At 37.2% G+C, this 24,358-nt stretch overlaps 1 protein-coding gene across 5 annotated transcripts in view; it reads left to right on the top strand.

Annotated features, from left to right (window-relative positions):
- Positions 1-24,358, top strand: part of si:ch211-285f17.1 (sickle tail protein homolog) — a 176,234-nt gene that overhangs the window by 29,647 nt on the left and 122,229 nt on the right. The window contains exon 1 of one of the 5 annotated variants that reach the window (XM_067378545.1): positions 18,395-18,992. The exons of 1 other annotated variant lie outside the window; for it this stretch is intronic. In XM_067378545.1, coding sequence (XP_067234646.1) covers positions 18,689-18,992 — 304 coding nt within the window. In that variant the 5' untranslated portion in view covers positions 18,395-18,688. Of the gene's footprint in view, positions 1-18,394; positions 18,993-24,358 lie in introns of those variants that run through there. 3 more of the 5 variants (XM_067378543.1, XM_067378544.1, XM_067378553.1) reach the window with 3 other exon arrangements.

The raw sequence follows: 24,358 nt of genomic DNA, 5'->3' as shown, positions 1-24,358 counted from the left end.
TCAACTTCCCTCAGATGAAACCCTTTCCAGCATAAGATGACTGACTTTAATTGTTTGTTTTTTTTACTATGAATAGAATGAATTTGATAAAGCTAAATGGAATATAAAAGTGACAAAATATTCTCTTTACTTATCCTAATTTCAGAAGAAAAAAATTAACACACTTTCTAATAACATGAATGTGTATGCAGAAATTCCTGCCACAGTTTGGAATGCCGTGTGCATTTAATTGACATGAAGGAAAGCTAAGTAATTTTAAACAGTTGGCAGAAAGCTGGGCTCAGGAGAAACAGATGGTGTTTAGTGTTGAGTTCTTCTGGGTCCTGTTATAGGGTCTCGTCCGAACAGGAAGGCATGGCCTCAACGTCCCCCATCAAGCTGTGAAACCATTATACTGGTGTTACTCTTTCTCTCTGTCTCTTTTTAATTCATGGCTGCTATTCTTCTGTTGCTCTTTCTTCTGTGACTCTTACACTCAGCATGTCTCTTGACCTTCTATAGATCAGCATTAGTGTGTTTATTCTTCATCCATCACTCTTATTGACTGTCTCTTGCTGTACAGTATCTCTTTCTTCTGTTCTCTCTCTCTCTCACCTGGGAAGCCTCTTTTTACCTTCTCATTTTCTCTCTGTTTTATTCAGTATTTTCTTTCTTATTCTCGCTTATTCATCCTCTCTCAGTCTTGTTCTCTCTTATTAAATTTAATTTTTATTGACATGCTTATTTTACATATAAAAGCAATAAAAGAAAAAAATCTAAGTGCCAGCAATGATAATAAAAACAAGTCAGATATTTTCTACTTTCTATATGACACCCCCCAATTCCACAATTTTTTTTTTATTATTATTTTTAGTTTTTCATTTTCTCAATGGTCCAAATAATTAGTTACAGATATGCGTTTATTTTTGGGATGAAGGACATTCTTGTGGTTTGTCACCTATGTGATTCATGAGGACGAAATGTAGCAGTTCATTCTATGATTTGTAAAAATAGTGACCACTTTAATTCAAATCTTCCCATTGACAGAAAGTTTCTCTGCAGAAGTTCTTCATGACTTTGAGAGACATTCTAATGCATTCCAAGACCCTCCATTGATTTTTATGACCATTTCTCTGGAACTCGTTGCTCAGATTTAGGCAGTTCATTGTCCTGAGAATTGTAGATAGGATGTGGTGGAGAACGCGGGAAGTCTTTGATGTCAAAATGAGGAATTTGATGAGGATCTAATGAAGTGATGGTTAATTCAATGCCTCATTTCAGGAAAGAGGCCAACAATGTCTTTCACCTGCTACCTCTTTCACTCTCTCTTTCTTTTCATCTGTCCTCCATCTCTTTATTTTCTTTAACTCTCTCTCCCTCTCTCTCTTTATTCCTCCTGTGAGATTTCAGCAGTTCATTTAGGCCTTCTCTAGAGATGTATAATCATTCCTACTGGCTTTCCATGGGTTTCACAATGAACATTTTTGTGTTGTGAATATGGCACAGGAAGGTCTCTAGGAGGGTTCGGCTGACACACATGTGCCAAAGAGGTCAGACTGGGTGTGTTTATGTCAGAGCAAAGGCAGAAACACATGTGTACACACGTACATGACATGCCATTCAGTCAAGTGGAGAAAGAAGCGGGCCAAGCTTTGTGACCCTTTAACTCCAAGCTAAAGCAAAGGACCAATTAGAAACATGTGTGAGCGTTTTTCTAATGACTAAAGAGCATCAAAGACTAGGGATGGGTCATGATGATCGACTAGATATCCAGCAATTGAGTCTAAGGCATGATGGGTGTTAAATACCAGGGGTTTTCAGGTTGGTTGTTTCCCTGTCCATGGAAAAGTATTTTACAAAACACATTTTTAGGGCTGGCAAAGTTAATGTGTTACAGGTAAAAAAAATGTGTTACAGGCAAAAAGTGAAACTTGTATATTATATTCATTCATTACACACAGACATATATATATATATATATATATATAATATATATATATATATATATATATATATATATATATATATCAAATGTTTATTTCTTTTCATTTTGAAAATTATAACTGACAACTAAGGAAAATCCCAAATTCAGTATCTCAGAAAATTAGATTATTGTGAAAAGGTTCAATATTGAAGACACATTCTAAACGGCTAATTAACTCAAAACACCTGCAAAGGCCTTTAAATGGTCTCCCAGTCTAGTTCTGTAGGCTACACAATCATGGGGAAGACTGCTGACTTGACAGTTGTCCAAAAGACGACCATTGACACCTTGCACAAGGAGGGCAAGACACAAAAGGTCATTGCAAAAGAGGCTGGCTGTTCACAGAGCTCTGTATCCAAGCACATTAATAGAGAGGCGAAGGGAAGGAAAAGATGTGGTAGAAAAAAGTGTACAAGCAATAGGGATAACTGCACCCTGGAGAGGATTGTGAAACAAAACCCATTCAAGAATGTGGGGGAGATTTCTCAAAGAGTGGATTGCAGCTGGAGTCAGTGCTTCAAGAACCACTACGCACAGATGTATGCAAGACATGGGTTTCAGCTGTCGCATTCCTTGTGTCAAGCCACTCTTGAACAACAGACAGCGTCAGAAGCGTCTTGCCTGGGCTAAAGACAAAAAGGACTGGACTGCTGCTGAGTGGTCCAAAGTTATGTTCTCTGATTAAAGTAAATTTTGCATTTCATTTGGAAATCAGGGTCCCAGAGACTGGAGGAATGGAGGAGAGGCACACAATCCACGTTGCTTGAGGTCCAGTGTAAAGTTTGCACAGTCAGTGATGGTCTGGGGTGCCATGTTATCTGCTGGTGTTGGTCCACTGTGTTTTCTGAGGTCCAAGGCAACGCAGCCGTATACCAGGACGTTTTAGAGCACCTCATGCTTCCTGCTGCTGACCAACTTTATGGAGATCCAGATTTCATTTTCCAACAGGACTTGGCACCTACACACAGTGCCAAAGCTACCAGTACCTGGTTTAAGGACCATGGTATCCCTGTTCTTAATTGGCCAGCAAACTTGCCTGACCTTAACCCCATAGTAAATCTATGGGGTATTGTGAAGAGGAAGATGCGATTATGCCAGACCCAACAATGCAGAAGAGCTGAAGGCCACTATCAGAGCAACCTGGGCTCTCATAACACCTGAGCAGTGCCACAAACTGATCGACTCTATGCCACACCGCATTGCTGCCGTAATTCAGGCAAAAGGAGTGCTGTACATGCGCATACTTTTCATGTTCATACTTTTCAGTTTGCCAACATTTCTAAAAATCCTTTCTTTGTATTGGTCTTAAGTAATATTCTAATTTTCTGAGATACTGAATTTGGGATTTTCCTTAGTTGTCAGTTATAATCATCAAAATTAAAAGAAATAAACATTTGAAATATATCAGTCTGTGTGTAATAATGAATATAATATAAGTTTCACTTTTGAATGGAATTAGTGAAATAAATCAACTTTTTGATGATATTCTAATTATATGACCAGCACCTGTATGTATGTATGTGTGTATATATATATATATATATATATATATATATATATATATATATATATATATATATATATAATATATAATATATAATATATACACACACAGACACAGTCACGTTGAAATTGAAGTTCCTATAGTGTCAACATAGTGTTCCCTGAGAGTTGCCAAGCCCTGACTACAACTGAACGTCTTCAGACAATTAAATCTGTTGAAAAGTGTTTCTGGCATCTATTTATGGACTTGGTTACGCACTACATTACATCATGAAGTCCATATGTTCGGCCAATCAGATTGATATGTTTACGCACATGCTTCAGACACCGACTCATGCAGATGCGTTCCCATTGCGTCAACGTCATGATGCGGCATCTCGTTCCCCTCTCAGGAAACCATGTTACATACGCAACCTGAGATGATTTTCATCTAATATTTATATTTTCTTTTTATTTCAAATAATGAAAATGATTTTAAATAGTTTAATTTAATTTAATGCTAACAACACTGTGTCATGCAATATGTACATTTTTGCTGGCTGCAGTGCACATCATTTACTAGGTTAAGCTGGTAGATGGGTCCAATTTCCTATTTCTTTATCTTTTATAATTTCTTCAGATTGACATTTTTTTTTTTTCTGTTTTAACAATGCACAACATTTGTAGCATCTGATAGTCTCTTCACTGATGACAGTAACTAGAATAAATATAGCTGCAAGCAGCAATTACGGGGCCAAGCACAAAAACGGCACAAGAAGCCAGCCAACATGGCCGTGAGCATCAGACCAACAGCAGCAGTGAGCAATTAGAAAAAAAAGTTATTAGCATTTTTGTCAAGTTTGTTATAACTTTTGAGCACGAGGTGGCGCTGGTCCGAAACTTCTCAGGCTGCTTCAGGGCATTGTCCTGATGACCCATACCAAATTAATGAATTTTGGTCAAACCCATCAGAAGTTATAAGCAAAAATAGCCATTTTTCATATCTCCACTCCAGTAGGTGGCGCTGCGCCGAAACACTGTATGATGCCTCAGGTAATGCTTGTGATGACACGTACCAAGTTTGGTCTGAATATGTCAAAGCATTGTAGAGATACAGCTTCAAGAGTAATTTTTGCATCATCTCTCAAATTCTTTGCTCCGGTATACGAAAACGGTTTGACTTATCAACTTGAAATCCATAACTTTTTGTCGGCATGGTCTGAAGATGATACGGTTCAATTTTGGTGAAAATCGGAGCAAAGGTCTAGGAGGAGTTCGAAAAAGTAGGTTTTTAAAGAAAAACAATATGGCGGACAGGAAGTTCAGCTGACTATGGAAAGTTTGATATCTATGTTCTCAGCATGACCCAAGGAATCTACTGAAAACAGTTTCATTACAATCGGTTAATACAGTCAAAAGTTATTAGCATTTTTGTAAATTTTGTTATAACTTTTGACCACAAGGTGGCGCTGGTCCTAAACTTGGTATGCTCCTTCAGGGCATTGTGCTGATGACCCATACCGAGTTTCATAACGATACGCTAATGCGTTCGTAAAATACAGCATTTTAGCACCAAATTTAAAATGGCCGACGGCCAAAATGTCCAATATGGGAAAATTGGATATCATTCGACTCGGCATGATTCCCCGAATCCAACGAGACCAAATTCATGATTTTTGGCCAAACCCATCAGAAGTTATAAGTAAAAATAGCCATTTTTCATATCTCCGCACCACTAGGTGGCGCTGCGCCGAAACGCTGCATGTTGCCTCAGGTCATGCTTGTGATGACAGTTACCAAGTTTGGTCTGAATACGATAAAGCGTTGCGGAGATACAGCCTTATGTCTATTTTCGCAAGCACTACGTACAATTCGTTTGCGTGTTTTTCAAAAACGGTTTGAGAAATCAACTTGAATTCCATAACATTTTGTCGGCATGGTCTGAAGATGATCTGGTTCAATTTTCGTGAAAATTGGAGTAACGGCCTTGGAGGAGTTCGAAAAAGTACGTTTTTCAGAAAATTCAAAATGGCGGAAAAATTTTCATGACGGAAAATGACGTCATATGGTGCAATCGATTCGTCTTGACCCAAGGAATCAGAGGAAAAAAGAATTTTGTTTCTAGCCCTTATGGTTCAAAAGTTATTAACATAAACATAAGTGCAACTTTGGACAGCTGATGGCGCTAGAGGGATTGAGTTAGAGACTCCAAATTTGCTATGGACAAAGGTCAGACTGTCCTCTAACTGTGTGCCAAATTTCACAACTTTCCCGCAAGCGGTTCTATGGGCTGCCATAGACTTCAAGAGCGGAAGAAGAAGCGGAAGAATAATAAATATAGCTGCAAGCAGCAATTACGGGGCCAAGCACAAAAACGGCACAAGAAGCCAGCCAACATGGCCGTGAGCATCAGACCAACAGCAGCAGTGAGCAATTAGAAAAAAAAGTTATTAGCATTTTTGTCAAGTTTGTTATAACTTTTGAGCACGAGGTGGCGCTGGTCCGAAACTTCTCAGGCTGCTTCAGGGCATTGTCCTGATGACCCATACCAAATTAATGAATTTTGGTCAAACCCATCAGAAGTTATAAGCAAAAATAGCCATTTTTCATATCTCCACTCCAGTAGGTGGCGCTGCGCCGAAACACTGTATGATGCCTCAGGTCATGCTTGTGATGACACGTACCAAGTTTGGTCTGAATATGTCAAAGCATTGTAGAGATACAGCTTCAAGAGTAATTTTTGCATCATCTCTCAAATTCTTTGCTCCGGTATACGAAAACGGTTTGACTTATCAACTTGAAATCCATAACTTTTTGTCGGCATGGTCTGAAGATGATACGGTTCAATTTTGGTGAAAATCGGAGCAAAGGTCTAGGAGGAGTTTGAAAAAGTAGGTTTTTAAAGAAAAACAATATGGCGGACAGGAAGTTCAGCTGAATATGGCAAATTTGATATCTATGTTCTCAGCATGACCCAAGGAATCTATTGAGACCAGTTTCATTACAATCGGTAGATATTATCAAAAGTTATTAGCATTTTTGTCAATTTTGTTATAACTTTTGACCACAAGGTGGTGCTGGTCCGAAACTTCTCAGGCTCCTTCAGGGCATTGTCCTGATGAACCATACCAAATTTATGAATTTTGGTCAAACCCATCAGAAGTTATAAGCAAAAACAGCCATTTTTCATATCTCCACTCCAGTAGGTGGCGCTGTGCTGAAACATTGTATGATGCCTCAGGTCATGCTTGTGATGACACATACCAAGTTTGGTCTGAATATGATAAAGCATTGCAGAGATACAGCTTCAAGAGTCATTTTTGCATCATGCCTCAAATTCGTTGCTCTGGTATACGAAAACGGTTTGACTTATCGACTTGAAATCCATAACTTTTTGTCAGCATGGTCTGAAGATGATACGGTTCGATTTTGGTGAAAATCGGAGCAACGGTCTAGGAGGAGTTCGAAAAAGTAGGTTTTTAAAGAAAAACAATATGGCGGACAGGAAGTTCAGCTGACTATGGAAAGTTTGATATCTATGTTCTCAGCATGACCCAAGGAATCTACTGAAAACAGTTTCATTACAATCGGTTAATATAGTCAAAAGTTATTAGCATTTTTGTAAATTTTGTTATAACTTTTGACCACAAGGTGGCGCTGGTCCTAAACTTGGTATGCTCCTTCAGGGCATTGTGCTGATGACCCATACCGAGTTTCATAACGATACGCTAATGCGTTCGTAAAATACAGCATTTTAGCACCAAATTTAAAATGGCCGACGGCCAAAATGTCCAATATGGGAAAATTGGATATCATTCGACTCGGCATGATTCCCCGAATCCAACGAGACCAAATTCATGATTTTTGGCCAAACCCATCAGAAGTTATAAGTAAAAATAGCCATTTTTCATATCTCCGCACCACTAGGTGGCGCTGCGCCGAAACGCTGCATGTTGCCTCAGGTCATGCTTGTGATGACAGTTACCAAGTTTGGTCTGAATACGATAAAGCGTTGCGGAGATACAGCCTTATGTCTATTTTCGCAAGCACTACGTACAATTCGTTTGCGTGTTTTTCGAAAACGGTTTGAGAAATCAACTTGAATTCCATAACATTTTGTCGGCATGGTCTGAAGATGATCTGGTTCAATTTTCGTGAAAATTGGAGTAACGGCCTAGGAGGAGTTCGAAAAAGTACGTTTTTCAGAAAATTCAAAATGGCGGAAAAATTTTCATGACGGAAAATGACGTCATATGGTGCAATCGATTCGTCTTGACCCAAGGAATCAGAGGAAAAAAGAATTTTGTTTCTAGCCCTTATGGTTCAAAAGTTATTAACATAAACATAAGTGCAACTTTGGACAGCTGATGGCGCTAGAGGGATTGAGTTAGAGACTCCAAATTTGCTATGGACAAAGGTCAGACTGTCCTCTAACTGTGTGCCAAATTTCACAACTTTCCCGCAAGCGGTTCTATGGGCTGCCATAGACTTCAAGAGCGGAAGAAGAAGCGGAAGAATAATAATAAGCGTACGGAACGCCAACAATAACAATAGGTGCCTAAGCACCTTCGGTGCTTGGCCCCTAATAAGCGTACGGAACGCCAACAATAACAATAGGTGCCTAAGCACCTTCGGTGCTTGGCCCCTAATTATATCTGCCTGTCTGTCTCTTCACCTGTCTTTGGCTCAGTCTGTCTCCTACTCCTTCCACTTCATTATCACAAATCCCTTATATGGACATTTGCATACTCATGCATATTCAGGGTCTGGCCTCGCAGATTGGATGGAGACTCATCACTACTGCGTGACTGGTAGTTATATAATGAGGATATAGCTGCTTCATCCCTTCTGTATTATAACACAGCGAGACATTCAATATGCTCGCCTAATTACCAGTGACTAATGAAGCTATTTTAAGAGTCGAGCTGACTGAGAATAAGACGGTGAATGCTCTAGCGATCATTAATTAATTTGGTATTCCATTAGCACCACAATGTGAAACGACACCCCTTCCTGTTTTTCAGTGTGAAAATGCTAAATCAGAGGATCATGGGAATGTCATTATATGCTATTTCAGTTTGTTTTGTGTCAGGTTTTGCTCTAACAGTCCACAGCTGCTGAACTATATAATGTGCTAATTCTCTGGAAACTGCAAATTCAGTTTCACTTGAATTTATCACAATGAGTATAGATAAAATAACTGTGATTATCTAGTTCTAATTACATTTGCTAAGTGAGAGTGTGGTGTGAATGCTGATTTTGCTCTGTCAGCTGAAGTATAGGCGTCATCAATGTACCTGTCTGTACGCGCCATGGCCTCAGGATGATTTTTGTCCTTCCTGTTAGTAATGTACCAAGAGACACAAATCACACACTCTCTTGACTTTGTACTTTGCAAATGCCAAAAAAAAGTATGTTCTATATTGTATGAATGTGTATGAATGTATGTTCACCATGTTGTCATTATCATGTGACCTACCAGTGTCAATTGTGCCGCTTCATGGGATAGTAAAGTGTTAATCGTATGCACACTTCAGAATCTCGCTGGAAGTAGTAGGTCATCTGGGTACTTTTTGCCTACTCTTTTTGAGTACTGTGAATTCGGACATACTTCTTTTGTCACATACTGTTTTTCTTATACTATATAGTACAGAAGTATGTGATCTTGCAAAAAAAAATATTTTATACTTAGTACTTTGTGTCCTATTGAGTTATATTGAACTTGGTGTCAGCAGACCTTTATTCAGTGCTAAAATTATATCAAATTCTCAGTTTTCAAAATGAGACAGGGTCTCCTAATCCACACTCTGCACACATTTGTTTCAAAATTAGCTTTATGCAACTTTAGCTTCCATTAGTGTTAGTAGCTTTAGGTCTTAAGACCAGGCTCAATTTAGCAGTATCAGAGACAGCATGCTCACTCACCTTATCCCCTGAAAACACACAATTCCATTCATTTTATTAACAGCCAGTAAATGGGTGGAAAATGAGTAAAAAGCGATGACTCTGTCTAGCCCCTTCCCCTTGTTTGACTCCAGCTACACTGTTTTGGTGTTCATGCTGGTGGTTATGTTAGTCACCCTCAGACTGAGCACTGACCCTGGCTTTTATAGCTGCTCTCACACTCACTGCAGTGACCTTTTAAAATCCATTCTGATGGTTTGGACTGTTGAATAATTACATATTTAACATAACCCAGCTGCATGCTGAAAGGGCCAAGAAAAATAGCCCATGTTCGTTCAGGGGATAAAGAAAGGGTGAAATACAAGGAAACTGAAAGGATGAACCTGAACTAACAAGTGTAGAGTAGAACTAACAACAGAGGTGTTCAGGTGAGTTTCCAGTCTCAGGTGGTACAGACCATTTAATTGATATAACTGACAAAAAATGGCTGGAGCTTTTTCAAAATGGCAAGATGCAATCTGGCTGACTTTGCAACCATCTTTTAAGATTCCTATTCATCTCAATGGCAGTTGCTTGGCAGACACATGACTATCCAGAAGTATATGATTAGAAATGTATATTTTTTGAGCCATCCATCCATCCATCTTAAAGGTGCAATATGTAATATTTTCTGTCCGCTAGAGGTCGCTAGAGGCATATTCAAAACAAAGGCTTAGCTTGATGACGCCAAGTTTGAGAGCAAAATCTTGGGACATGTTGTCTTCACCTCAAGGGATGGTGCAAAAGAATAGGGATAGGACTCAGGAAGAAATCAAGTTAATGGATGCGATTATTAATGTTACTGTAGTATGAAGCAGAGCAGGACCGAGAGTTGTGGGAGCTGAACGAGTTCGCTTGAGCATTTGCGCAACACACGCCGTGAGCAGCGGAACTTTTATTATGCCGCAGTCGCTGACACCGCTTCCGCTTTTCCGTTCATGAGTATGAGGTAACACAGCTCTGTATATCATATTAGATACATTTGAGTGTGTTGAAAATGTTTTAACGTTACTCTGTGTGTTCGCTCGGCGGCTGCTGTGAGATACTGTTGCACACTGCAGTAAGCTATGCTGGATGGCTTGTGTTGATAAATGGCAATTAATTTTGAAACGTATGATGGAGAAAATTCTGTATAACTAAAAATAAAGCTGCATCTGATAATGTTATATGTTAGCTACTTCACAAAATAGTGTTTTTCTCTGAGGCATGGTAAAGTGGGGTACTCGCAAAAAATCAAGAATATTAGATTTAAACTATAAGACTAAACGTGTTGAACTATATAACAATAATTAGTTTTCTGTCTATAAATATATCAAAACAGTTGTTCCCTTGCCTATTAAAGCGTCTTTGGTGTTTCCATGGTTTCTACAAAACGAGAAACCGGAAACCGAGGGTAACGCGGGTATGATGTGTTTTTTGCACCTTTAATGGTGGAGGAAATATATATATGTATACATGTCAGATGGTTTGTAACTGTCTAAATGGGCCGGTCTTGGCCAGAACGACAGTCACCTCAATACGCTACAGCCCAATGAACCAGTGAATACACATTTCAGCTATTGCAAGTACAGCATTTGCTCCGACATTTCCGTACAGATTCTCCTTTAGAAAGCAGCGTAATTAGTCTTACACAAGAGTGCTTGATTTCATGCTCAAAAATCACATTCACCATTTTAAATGAATCCACTTCTATTGAAGGCTCTAACATACAACTTAATTTCCTATCCTTTTTCTTGATGTTGCATGAAATACCAATTGCATGATGTTTAATGTACATAAGGTGCAAATTCTTCTCACGAACAAATAAATGTGTCTAAGCGAATGTAGTATTAGTTTCAAAAGCATTGATTTTGATTTGAATATAAAAGTGGCACATTTCATTTAAACTGAGATTTTTCTTCCATCTGGAATAGTTCTTTTGGTTTGCTTGGCAGCTCTGTAACGGTTCTGTGCTCATCTCTCAGACCTGTATTAGCCTGGCACAGAGTGCTGAGCTAAAATCAATAAGCCCATAAGGCTGCTGTCACTGTCTCTTATTTACATCCTCTTCAAGAATTCCTCCACCATTAGTCCTCGAGCTTTGCTAACTTATGGTGCACTGGTCTTAATAAAGGAGTTAAGAAATTACAGAAAAGTTTATTGGAGAACAGAGATAATAGGCACCATTTGTAATTGTAATTCTCCCAGCAGTATTAAAAATACAATCAATGAATGTGTACTATTCAGTGTAATCACCAAAGATAGATAATGCACTTTTGCTCAGTGGAGTGTGTTGACTCTCTGGCTTGCAAAATGTCAAGACTGTCAAGTATTCATTTTACTTGTTGTTGTGACAGCAGGGGAGGTCTTTCACCTACACCTGTAGAAAGAAATACTCATTGATAATTGAAAGAGAGTTCTAAACACCCAAAAATGACTCAAAATGCACAGATTGAAGCCAGAGCAAGCATTCATTAGTTTCTATTCACTACAGTGTATCAGATGACGATGGAGTTTAATGGTCAGGCCACATGGGGGCCCCAGAGACGCAGAGGTCAGAAATCTCAGCAAATCATTTTACTGTCAAACACTGTCACAATCTTTTATCTTTAAAGTATTTTAATTGTAACTTTTTCCAATCATTTAATTTTATTATTTAATTTTTTTATTTAATTTTATTTAGTTTTTATCTAATTTTATTTAATTTTATTTGCTTCTGCTGCAATACCATCTTGCAATGTCCTTTTAAAGTTTGATACTGCTTTAATTACATGTTTATATCATTTAATTGTAAAACTTTCCATTCTTCCATCAATCCGCTGAATACGATTTTGTAAGATAAGACATTTTTGTCAGGTTTAGAGCACAAAAGGTTGACAGTATTTCCAACTATCTTATGACATGTCTATTACATTTTTATTACATGTCTACAATTACATGTCTGTGTCATTTTATTACAGTTTCAGTCTGTTCATTTGTGCATTTGTCCATCCATCTAGTACTGAATAAATAAAGTCTTTTTGCAGCAGCTTAAGATATTTTTATGATCTGTCTTGATTGCTCAGGTTTGGAGGAAAGTGATTATGGCTGTTTTAGCTATGGAGTTGACTATTTTCAACCTTGAATTTATTTTATATGACTTCTAGGCATTTTTAAGTTAATTATTCCCTTTCCTAGTATCTGGAATTTCAGTCCCTGTATATTATTGTAATGATGTGATGTGCGATCTCCGGCTTATTACTGAGGAATGCAGTATAATTGTTTGTCTGCTGGTTGAGACATTTTGAAAAGAGTCGTTTTTACTTACTTCAGGTGAGCTTGTCTATTGTTGCAAAAACCTGAGCTGGCATTAATAAAAGAGCTGTGAATCAGGAATAGTCATTATAGGCGTCTGGAGAAAGAGCAATGTACTGTAGTTTGTGTCTCTGTGGAGGTGAGGAGATGAGTTGAGGAGGTGTGAATTGTAAAAAGGTTAAATGGTCACAAGTTGTAAATGATAATGTAAGCAAATGTAAGTTGACTGAAATCACTTTTGCTAAATAGCAAAACAACAGTATTGTGTAAACTACATTCTAAAAATGCTGGGTTAAAAACAACCCAAGTTGGCTTGAAAATGGACAAATCCAGTGATTCAGTTGTTTTAACCCAACAGTTGGGTTAAATGTTTGCCCAGTGCTGGCCAGTTTTATTTAACCCAACTGTTGTTTAAAAATTACTATATGGCTGGCTTAAAATTAGCTCAAAATAGGTTGGAAACTAGAAATCAGACACATATTAATATAGACAACAATAATAATCAAAAGGTGAACATTTATTAATAAGCAATTTAATAGATGTTTATTGTTTAATTATTATTATTCATTAAACTTATTAATAAATGTTAATTTCCAACATATTTTGGGTTGATATTAAGCAAGCAATACATTCATTTTTAAACAATAGTTGAGTTAAATAAAACTACCCAGCAGATTGGGCAAACATTTAACCCAACCGCTGGGTTTAAACAACCCAATTGCTGGGTTTGTCCATTTTCAATGCACCTTGGGTTGTTTTAAACCCAGCATTTTTTAGTGTGTAGATTTTTACATTTCTAACAAAGTGTGAGTGGTTCTTGTCTGTGCTAAAGCCGCTGCCACATTGCTAGAGATGCTTTTGGGTGGTTGCTAGGGCGTTGCTAATGTGTTCTAAGTGGTTTCTACACTGTAATAAATAAAATAAAATAAAAACTTGCTGCCTTAAAATTTTAAGTACAATCAGCTTGGCTGTATAAGTAATTTCAACTTAAATTATGTTAAACTAACTTAAAATGAGTTATATATTGTATAACTTATAAGAAATGTTGAAAATTGCTTAACATATTTTGATGAGTTAAAGTAATGTAAAAACATATGTTGTCACAACTTATTTTTTTACAGTGTAGGACATTCTGGGCAGTTGCTAGGTGGTTGCTTAGTTGCATCCCATATTTTTTGATATTCTGGACTCTATAAATGGCTGGGGTTACTTTTTCATTGTAAGTTGATGCATTTTTTGCTGTTTTATGGTCCACAAGGTGAAAAGCACAAGTCTCTCCTCAGCAATCAGTTTTCGACTCATTTTGCCTCTCCTCAATAAACTGCATGATTTGAGGTGTCATTCAAACAAGAAGAGTTGTGTGACTTGTAACACACAGATGAGCAATAGTAAGTGATGCTTGCCTTAATGAACAATGCACTATTGACCCAGGGGTCTTTTTAAAGACACAGTGAGATTTGTGTAGTAGTTTGTGTGATTACATCATCAAGAATAACAGGAAACACTTAAGGATCTGTATGCGTCTTGTGGAGAACTCAGTTCTGGCTCATGAAAATCTGAATCTGAATGAAGAAACTGGCCCCTGGGGGCATGAAAACACACACACACACACACACACACACACACACACACACACACACACACACACCCTTTTCATGTCGCAACAGTAATGATTCACTCTGCTGATAGTCAGGTATGAGACACTCAGGATATATAATGATGTATCTGTTTGCTTCTGGGAAACTCTTAAGATCTTTTACCTGAGACACGATCTTTGTTTGCTCTGGATTATTTAGTAACTAAGGACATGAGGGTTGAATATGTCAGGTGGGGGTCACCGTTGTCCAAGAATCGAAAATTCCTTAGACTTACTCAGATCCATCTATTTATATGCAAAACTTGGAATAATGTAAATACAAAGAAATTTAATGAACAATTTACACAAAATTCATTTTTTAAAAATGCAACAGTGATTACATAAAATGATAGTTAATGAGAGCCGACATTGAAATAAATAAAACAAAATAAATAATAAAATAAAATAATGTTAAACTATACAAAATGTCAAAATTTAATATTATAAATAATTATAAATTAACTATAAAATTGTGTAATGTATATACAAATTCAGTTTACTTGCATTTCATGAATAAACCCCTTATTAAGAACTTGTTAGCAGAAACAATGTATATGATTTTGGTATAAAGTCCCTAGGTAAAATGAATGGAAAATGGTTTAAAATGAAGCAGTCTCATAGGTCATATATTATTTAGAGGGTTAAATATAGCTTACACTGAGTTATAGCAGTGAATGGAGTCCATAGGGTGGAGCCATGAGGCAGCCAAATATATAGCGTATTATTAGAGGGCTTTTAATTTACCCCATAACACACGTAAATACATATGCACGCTCACTGACTGAGGCACACACGTGCATATCACATGCAAACCAAACATATGTATGCGCACACAGAAGCCAATACACATCTGCATTATACAGGTTTGAATGTTTGAAAATGGGCCCATCTGTTTTGTATATAGCATGGTCAAAGGTCATTAGGTTTTAGGGAAGAAATGTAGGTCAAAAGTCAGCCATAGTACCCTGGTTCAGTTTTTCTCTGCATGGATATGCATATGCATACTTGGGAAATTTGCTAAGAACATCTATTTTGGTGATCCATTAGCAACAAAAGTTGTTAGGATACATATATCTGTTTGTCTCTTCTTAAATAGGTCACTTCTCAATCCACCAATGCACCCTCCACACAGATATGTTCCGATATGATCTCTTCCCTATGTTAAAATGATTGATGTATGGCTTGTCCAGATGGCCGAATGGTTTGAAGCCATGTCAGCGGGGGTTTAATCCAGTGATGAAATGTTGTACATTTAAATCTCTTGTCTAGATGTGTATGCATTTTACCCATAGCTTTTTTATGGATTGTGTGGCAGCCAAATCTGCTCCACTGGGACTTTTCCTCCCCAAACTCCCTATGAAATCCAAAGGTAAATATCCTGCTGTTGGATGGTTTGATCCGGGCTTTTCTGTGAAATGGAATCACAGGGCGGCGAGCTTGTGCAGCGGCAAGAGGCACAGGCTTTTGGGTTTGTAGGTTATCCGTTCAAAACCTTTATCCAATAACCTTTTTGACCCATGATATATAGTGTTTTTACTAGTAAATTGTTAAATTTATTGTTTATGCTAAACTGAGATGTATCAGATTAATGTGTACTCTGAGCACCCTGGGTAAAAACTACACTGAAAGTTATTTTATGAGACAGTGTAGAGCAAGTCTGGGTAATGAAGAGAGATGGATGATATGAATTTTGACAAGCTCAGCATATGCCCTGAGATTTGATTAGTATATGAGATTTGTGAGTATATTCTGACAGCATGTAAAATTTTATATACTTAATTTGGTGATACATTTATATGAAATAAATGATTGTGGATTTTAGAATTATGTTTTTCAATTTGGGAAATTAGATTAGTAGAAATTAGATTAGTTTGTTACTTTGAAATGTAGTTTATTTTAAATTGTTGGTCTATTTTTTGGAAGCTTGTTTCCGCCACTGAATAAAAAATGAAAAAAAAAAAAAAATAATAATAATAATAATTTACTGACTTAAGGTAAGTCAGTCAATATGACTTTTTTCTCGCTATTGCAAATTTACATCTCACATTTCTGAGACAAGTCGTCTGAATTGCGAGATATAAACTCGCAATTGCTGAAGAAAAGTAAGAATTGTGAGAAATAAGTCAGAATTGCGAGTTTTTATCTCACAATTGGTTGTTATAACTCGCAATTCTGACATTATAACTCACAATTGCGAGTTTATATCTCACAATTGCGAGAAAAAAAGTGAGAAAAATGTCAGAATTGTGAGTTGCAACCCAGCAAACATTTGGACGTTTAATGACCATTGACATTCAACAAATTTCCCATTGACACTGATAGCAATTGCGAGTTTATATCTCCAAATTGCGAGAAAAAAGTCTGAATTGTGAGATATAAACTCACAATTGCAAAAAAAAGAGAGTCAGAATTGCAAGGAAAAAAAGTCAGAATTGCGATTGGTTGTTTTAACTCGCAAATCTGAAATTATAACTCGCAATTGTGAGTTTTATATATCCAAATTGTGAGACAAGAAGTCAGAATTGCAAGATATAAACTCGCAATTGCGGAAAAAAAGAATTGCGAGATATAAACTCGTAATTGCGAAAAAAAAGTCAGAATTGCAAGTTTTTATCTGACATTATAACTTGCAATTGCGGGTTTATATCTCACAATTGCGAGAAAAAAAGTCAGAATTGCGAGATGTAAACTTGCAATTGTGAGAAAAATGTCAGAATTGTGAGTCGCAACCCAGCAAACATTTGGACGTTTAATGACCATTAACATTAAACAAATTTCCCATTGACATTGACAGCAATTGCGAGTTTATATCTCCAAATTGTGAGAAAAAAAGTCAGAATTGCGAGAATAAAATCAGAATTGCAAGTTCATATCTCGCAATTCTGACATTATAATTCACAACTGAGACAAAAAGTCAGAATTGTGAGATGTAAACTCGCAACTGTGAGAAAAATTTAAGAATTGTGAGTCACAACCCAAGAAACATTTGGACGTTTAATGACCATTGAAAAAACGTCCCTCCGACACATCTCGCCATGGTTAAAAAATAGTTCCAAAATGAAAGTTATGAAACGTATTTGAATGAATTTTTAGGTAATGTTCTGTGTTACATATTTTTACCGATTTATGCTATCCTGCCCACGACTACTTTTGGCCAGGGACACGGAGTTGCCGTCAGACCAATATTTGTTATTAGTTATCTTTACATTTTCTTTTATTCTGTGGTGAAAACAACCTTCCATACTATTTATTACTGATGTTTTGTTGTAGCAGCAAAATAAATAAGTGTTTTAATGACAGTTGCTTGGTAATAGTGCTGAAAGGGCAATAAAACAAAATACAACTCCTTAAATATTTCACTGGCATAATGAACTGAAAGTTAATCTGTCACTCACTCTACGTCTCTCTTTTTTGCTATTTATTTGTGCAAACTTTCTTCAAGTATGTTTGTGCTCGTTTTGACAACAGCAAACAGGATTTTTCCTCCATTTCCAACTCTTTTCAGTACAAAGTAAAGCTTCAAGCATGCCTTGCTTTGATACACACACACACAGACTGCAGAGCTCAAGTAGCAATGTTAGTGTAATCCCGCTTTCCTTTTTGCCGCTTTGTAATTCTCCAGAAATACCCGGGCACGTGTGTATGTGTGTAATTTTCTACAGCACACACCACAGCAATGGTCTTCTAGCCTGTTAAATTGGAGACAGAAAGAGCACTAGAGAGAGAGACTCACATGAGGATCAGTACACACAGCTGTGACAGCAACAGAAGACCTTTTCTCCTCCCTTTTCAGTTTTTTTTTCTTTTTTTATTCCCAAGCATTGAGACTTTTTCTGCTGAGAGCATCTAGACAAGAGGGGAAAAAAAGGTGGATAAGGCGAGAGATAGAGAGTTCGAGTTTAGGAGGGCAGAATGAGAGAGTGATTGTGACTGTGTGTTGGAATGCGCTGATACATGGGAACAGGCTGCTTATCTCCGTTTGTCCCCTTGTCAGTCATCCTGAGGTGCACACGCAGACACTTCGGAACGCTGGAGGCTCCGTTTGGAAAGGTGGTGATTAACCCCTTCCCCCTAGTTCCTCCTCCTCCTCCGTCTCTCCCGCCGTCTGGTTCTTTTACCTGCACTCGTCTGGACTCGTTCAGTGAGTAAAGACACAGAAGGACAGGAAGGAAGAGAGATGACAGAGAAGGAGAAAGAGTAATACCAAGACGGTACAGTTCATTCCCTGTGGAATACGGAGAAAATCCAGGGAGGATTTGGACACCTGTGGAACACAATTCTGGATATTCTACTAGTGCAATTTGATTGGATGACTGAAATGAAATACCAAGTGAGTGACTGATGAACTGACTTGATTGAATTCACTCGAGTTAAACCAGCATTTCTAAACTATGTCTAAACCTTCACGACTTGCTCGCCCATCCTCGGCGGGTCCCGGCTCCAAACTACCCTCGCCCCGTCGGGATACACCTGCCGGCAGATCCAGAATGCTTGGCATGGGGGAGAAGGTGATGCGGACTGGAAGTGAGGGCAATATAGCCGGCCAGAGGCCTCCCATCAATGGGACAACACACTCGCATATCAAGCAAAACACTAATATAAAGGAAGAGGACGAGGTGGCCCAACCAAGGAGCAGAATCAGTCCACCTAAAGGGTCAACAGCAAGCATAACCCAGCAACAAGTCACACAGCCCAGTAAGTATGAGATAATCAAAGGAGGATAGCCATTTTACAAGCTTACAAAAGAGGAATAAAAGCAATTCATTTAGAGCCAGCAATATTTGTAATATACAATGCCAGATTTGCAAAATGTACAACCAGATTACAATGTACTGCTGTTCTCATATTTGACCGCTGCTGTTTGGACTTTTTGGTCACTGTTGATCGCAGATTTCGTGTTTTCATAATTTTAATGAATCAGTTCCCAGAGGAAAATGTTATTGTGCAGACGCTGCTTTTTCTTGGCTCAGGGGTCTTTAAAAAGTTAACTTTGCTGCAGATATTTCTCCAAAAATTCCTGAGAATTAGAAACAGAACCAATTGTTGACATAAAGTAAGACAAAAAAATCTTTTAATTTAATGACAAATGTTTACTAAAATATTATGCTTTTTGATTGCAGACTTTGGTATCTTGGTAAATTTGAGCACAGTTTAAGACATTGTTGAGATCTCTGAAACTCTAAAGGAGACAACTGTTAGATTTGCTATATATTTTTCACAGAAGACAAACCAGAACCACAAGACTTAAGCCAAAATCTCCATTTGCTCCTCTTGTAATCTCATTGCTGGAGAAAAACATGAGATAGATATGTCCAGATATGTGATATGTTATACAATTTGTCTTATTTGTGATATTAGTTGTAGGTTGAATAGTCTTATTAGTGTGATATATTTCCACCACTGAATAAAAAATGAAAAAGGTCATTGACTGACTTAAGGTAATAGATATAAACTTGCAATAGTGAAAAAAGTTAGAATTGCGAGAAAAAGTCAGAATTACGAGTTTATATCACAATTCTGACATTATAACTCGAATTTGCATGTTTATATCTCACAATTACGCGAAAAAAGTCAGAATTGTGAGATATAAACTCACTATTGTGAGAAAAAAGTCAGAATTGCGAGAGAAAAAAGTCAGAATTGTGAGATATAAATTTGCAATTGAGGGAAAAAAGTGAGAGTTGCGAGAAAAAGTGTGAATTACGAGATATAAACTCATCAGAATGACCTTCCAGATATGTGATATGTTATATCATTTGTCTTATTTGTGATATCAGTCATACCTTGAATAGTCTTAATAGTGTGATATATTTCTTAAGGTAATATAACTTAATGACTTAAGGTAATAGATATAAACTCGCAATTATGAAAAAAGTCAGAATTGTGAGAAAAGTCACATTTGCAAGTTTATATCTCAAAATTGCATGAAGAAAAGTCAGAATTGTGAGATATAAACTCGCAATTGTGGAAAAAAGTTAGAATTGCACGTTTATATTGCAATTGGTTGTTATAACTCGCAATTCTGACATTATAACTCGCAATTGCAAGTTTATATCTCAAGTATCTGAAGTACAGTATCCACACCAGTGTGCTGACTAACAGCAAACATTAGATTCATCCGTGCTGACGAGCTGTGCCGATGCACAATGCACGTACAGATAATAATTCCGCATATAACTGCAATTGCAGGTTTCAAACAGAGATGGCGACAAAGAGGAAAAATGGCGGACTGCTGCTTTAAGTACATGCTTAAGATATTATGTTTGGTGTGAGATGTTGAAGTATTCGTGTTGAGTATGAGTAAAAATGGAACATACTGTTTTGTTTGCAGAGTTTAAATGTCTTCAGGTGTGTTAAGGAGATTTGCATTACTGGTTTGAAGTGTGAATGAAAGTAAATTGCATAGAGGGTATTAAGTGTTTGGTTTAGGTTTTATATTTATTCATATATGACTATGGGTTTTGTGGGATTAGATCAGCAGCAGGTTTGATTCTTGTGGGTTTTTGCTGCATTCCTCACAACAGCAAAAAAACACATGGGCTCACCATCACATTGCCTCCCCATTCCAGCACAGTGGGATGCAGATTAATGCCAGTTTGTGTGTGTGCATGTGTTTGTGAGTGTGATTAGGCACCTCTTTATCACATTCCGCCCCAGTGGGTTTTAATCCTGCTGGTTGTGGTTGAAGAGCTCCATGTCAACCCAGACTTGCTCTAAAGTGGTGATAAGGCCCAAATCCTGTCACCTTAGCAGCCTTCTGATGCCTGTCAATCAGAGCTCTTGATGTGCAGTGATTAAAAAGCATGTCATGTCCTTTCAGGGAAATTGCAGGAACGCACCCCTGGGGTGGGGATTTAGACCGTGATGATATTAAGGACTGGAAGTTCTTGAGGTTAACATCCCTCTTTTAGTTATTCATGCAGGCGAGCACACACATAAACGCACAGTAATGAGTGCGTCACTCTTATCGCTGAAAAGTGATGTATGATGTCAGTCGGAATCTCTGTAAAACCTGGTTTCTGACATTTCTAAGTAATACATGTGTTTGCCTCCATCCTTTCCATCTAAAATGGCAGTAAAAAGGACTAGAATCCAGATGTTACCATGAAAATTGGTCCTCTGTAGATGTAGTGATATGTTTTCAAGGTGAATCATTAACACTCGACACAGACATTTTACACAGTTTGTGCCATTGTTGGATGGATAATGACTAAAAGACTACAAAAGACTACAAAAAGAACAAAAATTATGATTCATGCATAATTTTTTAATATATACCTTATAATTAATTCTCAAAGTTTTTAAATAGTTTTTCTGTCGTTTTCTGGTTTTCTGTTAAATAGTAGTTCTGTCGGTGCTTGCTAATTGCAGAGCTTGTGCAAACATATCCACATCGCTACGATCCGATGCTTTTCTCACTGCTGTCATTTTTGTTGTGTGTTTATTTTGTTATTGAGAGGGAAGCGCGCAGAATATTTACATATTCATCAGTGTATGGATGTTTGTTAACAGTATATCGTTGCAATGGTATTTCCAACTTCTTTTTCTTCTAAGCAAAGAACATAAAAGAACTCCACCATGAGTATACTGCGAGCACGAGCAATAAGTTGCTGGCTGCAGTTCACTTAACGGCCAGCGGTGTCACTAATAACAAGGGTTTTTGAATCCCGCACCTCTTTAAGAATTTGTTAAGTGCTCTGAAGAGCGGTATTACCTGTTTGTAATGAAACTATATTTAAATATAAAACTATATTCCTTTGTGCTATGAAGAGCCGGATTCAAACAAGGAAGAGTCTATTATAATCACCTGTGATCTGATACTAATGTTTTCTACCTAAACATGCCCTCAAAGAAACATCTGGAAGGAAATCAAATGCATTCTCTTTTTTCTTTGCCCTTTTTATGTCTGACAGATACAGTGATAAAGGAGAGTTCTGTTTATCAGCAGTCGGCTCTCTTAAAGGGGTATACTGTTTATCTGCAGGTAAAATGATTCAGTCTTTTGTTTAAACTACTGTTAGCGCTCTTTGAAAGTTTATCACAAGCAGGTGTAGCTGGACAAAGAACTGTATCACAGTCAGTAAATTTCATGGCTGGGTGGTCTTGCTTACTCATGGTTCAGCCAGACAGAGGTTATGGGAAAGAAAGAGGGCAGAGAAGGAGGGAAAGACAGTCCCCTCATCACAAGTTTATCTTGAGCTGGTGGGATCTGTACTCATGCCTTTGCTATTTAGTTTTTCTATGCTTAGACTATAAGTGGTCACCCGGATTGATGTTTAACATCAGTCTGAGATCTGCTGAAGCATAACATTTCACTGGGGGTTTGTAGGATAGCCAGTGTAGTACAGCAAAATAATGCAGTTTGACTTTTAATTTAGCTTTTTTAAATTGTGAGACTCAAATCAAGAGAAACTGATACAGTTCAGTCATATGTTATGTAATTTTATTTTCATTTAAACAGGCCATATTATGCCCTTTTACAGTGTCTTGATTTTGTTTTTGGGGTCAACTATTACAGAAGAGGATTAGGGCCAAGCAATAATAAAAAAATAAAACCATCTCGAGATTAAAGTTGTTAAATTTCGAGAAAAAAAACCCGTAAAATTTCAAGAAAAAAGTCAAGATAAAATGTTGAGAAAAAACTCATTAAATTTCAAGAAAAAAGTCGAGATAAAATGTTGAGAATAAAGTCATTAAATTACAAGAAAAAAAGTTGTTAAATTACAAGAACAAATTCGTTAAATTATGAGAAAAATGTTAAATTTCGAGAAAAAAAGTCGAGATAAAATGTTGAGAATAAACTCATTAAATTACGAGAAAAAAGTCGTTAAATTACGAGAACAAATTCGTTAAATTATTAATTTGTTCTCATAATTTAAGTTTATTCTCAACATTTTATTTCAACTTTTTTCTCGAAATTTAACAACTTTAATCTCGAGATGGTTTTATTTTTTATTATTGCTTGGCCCTAATACTATAGCTCATTTTTTCATGCAAAAAAAAACCCTTATTATATTTAATTTATTTTTTTATTTTTTTACATATTTTACATTATTGAAGTACCTCTTTCCCCATTCTGTCAGTAATGCTCTGGGGTTCGTTTCCCCAAAGCATCGTTAGCCAACTATGGTCATAAGTCACATTGAACTCTATTGGTAATGACGGAACTTGCGACCATAGTTCGCTTTGGGAAACGCACCCCTGTTTAGTTCCTGTCTCTATAAAGCCCCTCCTTCCAAAATGCGCAGTGTGCTCTGATTGGTCGACTGGACCAGTGTGTTGTGATTGGTCAACCACTTTGAGCATGTTTAAAAAACGCCACGCAAGTAAGCAGAATTTTGTACCTGTACAGTTTAATTGTTCTTAACTTGAAATGTTTGAGTACACTCATACATTTAACTTAAAATTATCATGTAACCCCAATGTAAACATTTTTATTAGAGTAAAATTAGCTAGCTATAACAAGCTAATTCAAAATAAGCTAATTTGCTTATTTGCTAACATGTCAGCAATAGCATGGTATAGCGCTTGCTGAATAAATGCAGCAATATAAAACACTTAACATACTTGCTCTCAAACCAAACCGCATGCAACACTTGATACCATGATGTTAACTCTTCAAAAACCCACATTAAACAGAAAAATGAAAATGTGATGTTTATCTGCTTACCCCCAGCGCATCCAAGATGTAGGTGACTTTGTTTCTTCAGTAGAACACAAATGATGATTTTTAACTCCAACCGTTGCCATCTGTCAGTCAAATAATGCTAGTGGATGGGAACTTCTACTATAAGAGTAAATAAAACTTGCAAGGACAAGTCCAAATTAAACCCTGCGGCTCGTGACGACACATTTATGTCCTAAGACACGAAACGATCGGTTTGTGCGATAAACCGAACCGTATTTATATAATTTTTACCTCTAATACACCACTATGTCCAACCGCGTTCATCACTCGATTCGTTTGGTCTGATCGCGCTCTGACAGCGGCAGTGATGTCTCGCGCATATACTTCAATGAGAGCGAGACATCACTGCTGCTGTCAGACCAAACTAATCGAG

This window comes from Chanodichthys erythropterus, chromosome 23 (genome assembly GCF_024489055.1).
Source record: "Chanodichthys erythropterus isolate Z2021 chromosome 23, ASM2448905v1, whole genome shotgun sequence".
Classification (NCBI taxonomy): domain Eukaryota; kingdom Metazoa; phylum Chordata; class Actinopteri; order Cypriniformes; family Xenocyprididae; genus Chanodichthys; species Chanodichthys erythropterus.
Note: the sequence above shows the minus strand (reverse complement) of the source record. Positions and strands in the feature narration are given on the sequence as shown.